At 38.8% G+C, this 7,156-nt stretch overlaps 1 protein-coding gene across 4 annotated transcripts; it reads right to left on the bottom strand.

Annotated features, from left to right (window-relative positions):
• Nucleotides 1–300: 300 nt before the first annotated feature.
• On the bottom strand, nt 301–6,937 carry rabgef1 (RAB guanine nucleotide exchange factor (GEF) 1). 4 transcript variants are annotated; one of them, XM_056271501.1, is made up of 10 exons: nt 6,695–6,937; nt 6,317–6,510; nt 4,938–5,066; nt 4,538–4,558; nt 3,690–3,856; nt 3,517–3,598; nt 2,880–3,012; nt 2,372–2,463; nt 2,033–2,289; nt 301–1,723 (listed from the first exon to the last, which is right to left on the bottom strand). In XM_056271501.1, the coding sequence occupies exons 1-10, from the start codon at nt 6,871–6,873 to the stop codon at nt 1,322–1,324; spliced, it is 1,656 nt and encodes a 551-aa protein (XP_056127476.1). In that variant the 5' UTR covers nt 6,874–6,937; the 3' UTR covers nt 301–1,321. The 4 variants fall into 4 exon arrangements, with proteins under 4 accessions (XP_056127476.1, XP_056127477.1, XP_056127478.1 ...); XM_056271502.1 differs by lacking the exon at nt 4,538–4,558 and having other exon boundaries at nt 6,695–6,935; XM_056271503.1 differs by lacking the exon at nt 4,938–5,066 and having other exon boundaries at nt 6,695–6,929.
• Nucleotides 6,938–7,156: the final 219 nt, after the last annotated feature.

The following is a 7,156-nucleotide window of genomic DNA, read 5'->3' as shown; positions in this document are numbered from 1 at the left end:
CTATACCCAATGAGACACAAATCAACTCATTTCAGAGTCAGGAGCACTAGAACCTCACTTACCATGCATAAATACAGCACCGTTACAGTACTCAACTTTACACACATTTAGAGTATGCTTCGGTACAAAAGAAAGGTACATGGTTTTCCAAATATTGTCAGCGATAGGGGTTAAAAACATGGCGAAAAAAAGATTTATTTTCTATGCTGACCATTTCTACAATCAGATGTCAGCATTGTGCTATGCTAAAATATTATGGTGCTACAAAGTGATAAATAATCATTCACAGACAGCAAAATGACACACCTCAGGTTATATTTACATCATAAATAAAGCAGCTCAGTTAAAAATATCACAAAGTCATAAATCAACATCATTACTGTAAATGAAACCAATTATTTCCACATGAATATAGTGTTTTGCTAATTAAGTACCTGTTACAGTTACAGCTGGGGTAGTTTTAAAAGTAACAACAGGATCACGATTAAATTGGTTATGTGGAATGCTGACAACATCAAATTCAAAACATTATCCTGGCTGGAGAAGGAGTAGTTATTTGTGTACAACCTGTGGCCACCATGACAGAATTGCACATTCATTTTAGGTGAGCAAATGCACAGCTTTATACCAATATTTTCATTTGTAAGTACACAAATTCCTATGTAAATAGTGTTTATTGCTGAAATGTCTGCACAACATATCCCATCAATTATGTGAATAAACATTTAAGAATGACCATCTTCGAAACGTACCAAAATACACAAATTCTCCTAAAATCATAAATCTTTGCATGGGATTCAACTTTAAATTTCTTAAGTATACAGTATGAGCGACAAAACATTTTATACATCAATAAAAAAAGACCTTCATCCAGGAGAACATCACACTAAGGCATAAGGTTGAAACCCTACAGTGAACATTAATTATCTACATGAGAAAAGCTGATATGTGGTTTACGATCACATCAAATTTGCAATCATATTAAAGGACGTATTAGCAGCTATTTGATTCAGTAATTTAAAACAGCTCATGCATTAAGGTACATCACACTACTAACAGATCTTCTAAAACCAGGTTAGAAAATCATATTTAGTTTTTGAATCAGCAGCACAAAAGTAGTCTGACAAGAATATGTTTGCAGAAAAGATGTAACGGGTGACTGTGTAAGCATTTAAAAAGCATATGGAATGGTAACAGCCCAACTATGGGAAGAAAAGGAGCAGAGATCTTGGACGAGAGCATCCATTGCATATAAAAACATGCTTTACCCGTCTTGGTACGACCATGTCTCTGGCTTATTCACACAGGAAACTATGCTATGCTAACCCGCAAACACTTGCGGCTGAAGGGGGGGTGGCAGCCTGTCGTTCTCCACGTTCTCCGCATCGATTGCGGATGCTCGTGATTTGATCTCAAGTGGGTATCGCTCCAGGATCTCCTGCACCTCGCGGGCCACGCTGTCCTGCCATTCTGCCAGTTCGGTCTGCAGGCTCTGCGCCCCCTCTATGACCTGCTGCTGTCTTTTCTCAAGGTTGGATAGGACGCTGAGATTTTGATGGATCTGGCTAAGTGCTGGATTGAAACGGGAACCACTCTGGAGCCAGGCTGCAGGATCGTCTTGCCTTCGAGGGGAAGCCTGACCGGACATGTAGCGTTCAAAGTCCTCAGGGCTGAGATTCAAGGAGTGGGCATCCAGCTTCTCTATGAAGGCAACGGCACAGCACTGCAGGGAACACGTGATGAAGGTGAAATTGAAAAGATACAATGAAAAATTGCAAAGAAAATACATGAATCCAAAAGACTAGACAAGACTAAACAGGAAGGTTTATTCCCAAATGCCGTCTGACTAATCAGCCTGCAAATTTCAGCCTGACACTTTTTGCCAGTTAATTTTTTTTTATTAATTTCATTGCATTAGATATCAAACTATGTGGCATATATTTTAAAGAAAAAAGTAGTTTTGAACCAAATTATTCCACAAAAATTAAATAATGCCAAATTATGGCCACATTCAAATTATGTGTAGACCCACCAGATTAGTGAAGTAGTATCCATCCTCTCCTGTCATGAGCCTTGAGGGGTTGCAGAAACGTGTGATGTACTGAATGTTGGACTGCAGCCGTGGCGGGTTGGCCTTCAACACGATATAGATGAGGGTGGGTAGGAAGTCATCTGCAGAAGCTGGCTCGTTCTTGGTGACCCTGATGGCGTTGAAGATATGCTTGCTGCAACTGGTGATGAAAGCCAGTTTATCCCTGGGCACACGCTTAGAATCCATCTCAATAACATCTGTGATAGACAAAATAAAATCTGTATTCTGATGGAAAACAGCAAATAAAGGACAAAATAATACCAAGCTTTGCAGACTCACCCGTGATGGCTTTGACTACACTATCAGAGACTTCTGGGATCTCCTCGTCCACAGGAACACACAACATCTGGATGGTTACCCAATGTAAGGCCCTGAAAAACCAGCCAACCATTTTTCAAGGAGCTAATCAAGACTGCAGATTTTTAAGGAGAATGCCGTAAAAGCATTATACTGTACTTTCCTGAGGAATATGCATTCTTTAACTTTCAAGGAAGTTAACAATGATATGAAGCATTTACCAATGTTGTTATTGTTAACTAAAAACAAAACGATTAAAAATAGTTTGTTCATTTAAATAAAACTGTGACTAAATAAATAAACATTAGATGTAAAACTTAAATGGAAATTAGAAATGTTGCCTTCGTAACTAACTGAAATAAAAGTGAGCTGAAGTACTAAAATTACAAAAACCTAAACAAAAAATGAAAACTGAAAAATATTAAAATAAAAGCTTATTTCAAATGTTAAAAAGAAATACTATAATAATATATCAATAACACTGGCTGACCGAATCCTGCGCTGGGTGACCAGGTCTTTTTTCTCATCATCTGAGGTCTCTGGGCAGAAGACGCTCTTGTAGAGTCGTGTCATGATGTATTTTTCCACTTGGTCCATCACCCTGTCCACCTTCTCAGAGGAGCCTGAGGAAAGAGGAACACACTGAGGTTTATATCTGTAAAGGAGGCATTCATCTGACTTCTGGAAAAAAATTCAAACCATTAAAAGTGAAGTCTAAATATGAATGTTTGTTTGTTTATAGTTTAACGCCATGCCAGCTACCTCGGCTAAATTCGTAGCGAGAAAGAGATTAAAAAGGAATGATTACAATTTTTATTTTATCTTAGATACAAATTCTAAAACTAGATCTGGTCTTATTTCATTAAAAATCTTTTGAAGATGAAGAGGTTCCATTTTGTAAATATTTCCCGCTTTCTAAATAATTCTGCCTCCGCCAGTACATACAAAATTTTTAGATAATATCTTCTCTCAAATACGATTACAAAAAAACATCCGGTCAGTAAGTGAATCAGATTCGGTAGTCACTCAAATGGATTCAGTGAGCAATTCGAGTGATTCAAACCAGTGACTTGAGTCTTTTTAGACAGATTTAGCACTGCTAGGTTTCTCTGAAGAATGAATCCTACCTTTATAATGATTCAAGAGTCGGTCAGACATGCCCTGATAGAAGTCCTGCACACACTCGGACAGTTCTTCAGCACTAAGATCCTGCATATCCGAACAAATACAAAAAAGAAATATGCTTATTGATATGATTAACAGCTAAAAGTTGGTGTGGGCATGTGACCCTGGTTCTGACCTTTTTATTTCCCATGCTGTCTATGAATGCGCGGCTCTGCTTTTGGATCTCTCTGCCGGGCTTCTGCAAGGTCTTGAGGAACTCCAAGAAGTCTTGTGACGCACGATCGGTCTCGATGCTGGACTGACGGGTAATGGAAGGACTGGGCGTTTTCCCCTCGTGGCTCTCTGAGGAACAGAAATAAGCGCACAGTATGTTTACAAACAAACTGTATGAACATAAAGTGGATATTAAAATGGATCGGATGAAAATGGAAGTTCAGCAGAGTCAGTTTTCACTGCAGAATGTCATGTGAAATTAAGTAATTTCCCATCATTCTACAACAATCAAAGTCCAATGTGTAGCCAAATGTCTTCAAAAATCAACAGATTAGTTAAGTTATAAAGGCTGAATTAGACATGACTTTCTGCAAAGAATAAAGAAAAACTCTACTGAATAAACCAATGTAAAATGTCATAATATATATATATATATTTTCACAAGTCCAAATCAACTTGTAGCCCATAAAGGGAGAGAAAAACCTTCTCAAAAGTAGGCCATACCACTAAAATATTGATCTGTTACCATGCCAACAGCTTTGACATCAGACCAGAGTCAAAGATGGTAATAGAGTAGCTGAATGAACAGAGAGAATTCTGGTACAAGCATGCTTTAAATAAACACTACACAAACAGACGCACCAAATGCTGTTGCACCTGTATTTCTGAACGCCCCATTGACAGTAATGGAGTGTTAGAAGAATTTCAGCCTAAATGCATGCAGCTCATATATATACACAACAATGATGCACTGGTTTGTTTTCTGTGATTTGTGCTGGAGGGCTACAGTGATCCGGCACTAATACCCACCTCTCAGCCTCGATACCAGAGCTGCCACCAGATTGACAAGAAAAGAGGAGGACGCATGACAATGAGAGTGAACATTACAAAAAAAATGGTAGGGTGAAATCATGTCTTTTGACGCACACACAAGTAACATAGAGAAATGAACAAATACACAGTATGGATCAGGGCAGTATGTCACAAAGAACATCAGAGGGGAACATAAAATGTTAAAATGAAATCTGAACTCTGAAATGTTTGTTGTACTTTGTGAAATACTTTTAGTAAAGACACTTTTAAACAGCAACCTCTTCAACACAGAACACACCAAAACGGGGTGGTCCACCTCAGAAAAGACAAACACTGCAATCTCCACCCACGTTTCCTTTTCATTACCCCAGATCTTTCTTCAGGCTCTGTCGGTTACCTTCAGTGGGGGAGCCCATATCCCAGGGTTGGGTAAAAATGCCCCTCAGATCCCTCAGGAGGGTTTCTCCATGGCTCTCCCTCCTGCCCTGCAACTTCTCCTCTTTCTCTTTCTCTCGTTTCTCGCTTTCTTTTTCAGGGGGGAATAAAACACCCAGGGTAGGAAACGGGCGACATAAAAATGGGGGGGGTGAAATGGGGGGGGGGGCACCATAGGAGTTTCAGATGAGAACGTGAAAAAGATAGAGAAAATGTGGGAGAGATGGGGCGGAGATCAGACAGAACGGCAGAACAGCAACGAGAAAAGCTGAGAGATGAAGGGTGGATCACTTGTTGAAATAAAATCATCTCTTAAAAACATGATAGACAAATGATAAAATCATGTGATCACAAATGAACATAAATGCATCAAATCATGAAAAGATTTATTACACTAATGTTTAAAAGTTTAGGGTCAGTAATATATTTTTTTAAGAAAGAAAAGAATAGTTTTATTCTCAAAGGATCCGTTAAATTTATAAAAAGTGACATTTTTAATGTTACAAAAGATTTATATTTCAAATAAATGCTGTTCAAATAAATTTTCTTGAGCAGCAAATCAGCATATTAGAATGAATTCTGAAGGATCATGTCATGTGACACTGAAGACTGGAGTAATGATGCTGAGAAAATCAAGCTTTGCCATCAGAGGAAAAAATACAATTTTTAAATATATTCAAATAGAAAACAGTTATTGTAAATTGTAATAATATTTTACCATTACAGTTTTTACTGTATTTTTGATCAAATTACTTCTTTCAAAAACATTAGATTAACTAAAAAAACGTAATTCTTACTGACCCCAAGATTTTGAACGGTAGTGTAAACTTGACGTTTCAATGATAAAGCCTTTTAATTACAATCATTTATGTCTAATAAACTAGTATTAAACTAGTATAAGTTCCAAATTGCTGTTTGGATGTTGCATGCAGGCAGTTTATGGCTTTATCAGAGAGATGTCATCTAATGACATGGTAAAATCAAAATGGAACTATGTATGATGATGAGGGAAGTAATTTGCATACGGAATCCAGAAGGAATCTAGAAGCAAAAGTGCGATTTTTTTTTTTTTGGACTCTAGGGGAAAAGTGGCAAAGAAAGGAAAAATCTACAGCACTGACTCAGCTCCACTGTATTTTAAACCAGTTTTTCCTTGTCCAACCAATGATAATATTCCTAAGGCATATTTTATCAAGAGCAGATATTAATTTTGTCAGTTGCAGACGAACAACACCAAATCGAATCCACAAGCCACACCCACTGCTGGTCATCAGCTGATGACTCCTACTGCAAAACAACAATAATCACACTCGTATCGCTCCAATCCCACCCTCCTCGTACCTTTTTTAGGTGCCGTGCGGGAGGAGGGGCTGAAGAACTTCTTCACGGTGGTGACCTTGCGGGTTTTCTCATTGGTTTTCTTCTCCTCAAACTTGGAGAAGGTGGCGAGAGAGGGCTGAGAGTGGGACTGTGGAGGCTGGGTCTGAGAGGAACTGTGACTGCTGACATAAGCCGCCTCCTCTTCTCGTTGCAGCCTGCGACAGGAAGCACATCCTTACATTAGTCTGTCTGAACATCATTTTTTGCTTTATGAATCTATCTCATGATGACGTAGAATGATTCTTTTACTTAATACTTAATGCGTGAACTAACAAAACACAAGCACTAGAGTTTAATTCCACCTGCATGAGAGTTTCATAAGCAGCATGTCCAACTCACTTCTCCGCCAGAGCCCAGTCCTCCTGGATCTGTCTCTGCCGGGCTCTCTGGTATTCCTCCCTCCAGCACTTGGAGCACAGGCCCTGCCAGGCAGCATTGCCAAAGTAACCGCAGCCTTTCTTACACAGCAGTTCTGATTGGTCCACATGGATCCCCCGTCGCTCCGAGCGCTGACTCATTGTGTCTCTTTTGTCTAGGTAAAGAAACAGGTTTGAATTTGCATATCCTGTCTGCAGTACATGCAGCAAGACAACAGACATGCAACTCATGCAGAACATACCACAGATGTCAACATTGCTAAAAACGAGACAAGATGAGTCATTTCAATAATCTGAGCAGAGCTGAAAGTGAAACTAATGTGAATATCAGATAATCACACGTACATTGATATTTTCGCGCTAAAGCGTAATATATATAACGTTATATATATATATAAATTAAAATGCGAATGAGACCTGATGT

This window comes from Rhinichthys klamathensis, unplaced genomic scaffold, assembly GCF_029890125.1.
Source record: "Rhinichthys klamathensis goyatoka isolate OS25496 unplaced genomic scaffold, OSU_Roscu_1.1 h1tg000321l_1, whole genome shotgun sequence".
In the NCBI taxonomy this organism is placed as follows: Eukaryota; Metazoa; Chordata; class Actinopteri; order Cypriniformes; family Leuciscidae; genus Rhinichthys; species Rhinichthys klamathensis.
Note: the sequence above shows the minus strand (reverse complement) of the source record. Positions and strands in the feature narration are given on the sequence as shown.

Bases quoted from the DNA above. Each gene is read 5' to 3' on its own strand.
- rabgef1 (XM_056271501.1), bottom strand. From the start codon at position 6,873: ATGAGTCAGCGCTCGGAGCGACGGGGGATCCATGTGGACCAATCAGAA. The intron at 6,511-6,694 runs GTGAGTTGGACA...TTCCTGTCGCAG, and splicing joins GACTGGGCTCTGGCGGAGAA to GCTGCAACGAGAAGAGGAGG. The intron at 1,724-2,032 runs GTGGGTCTACAC...TGTTCCCTGCAG, and splicing joins GATACTACTTCACTAATCTG to TGCTGTGCCGTTGCCTTCAT.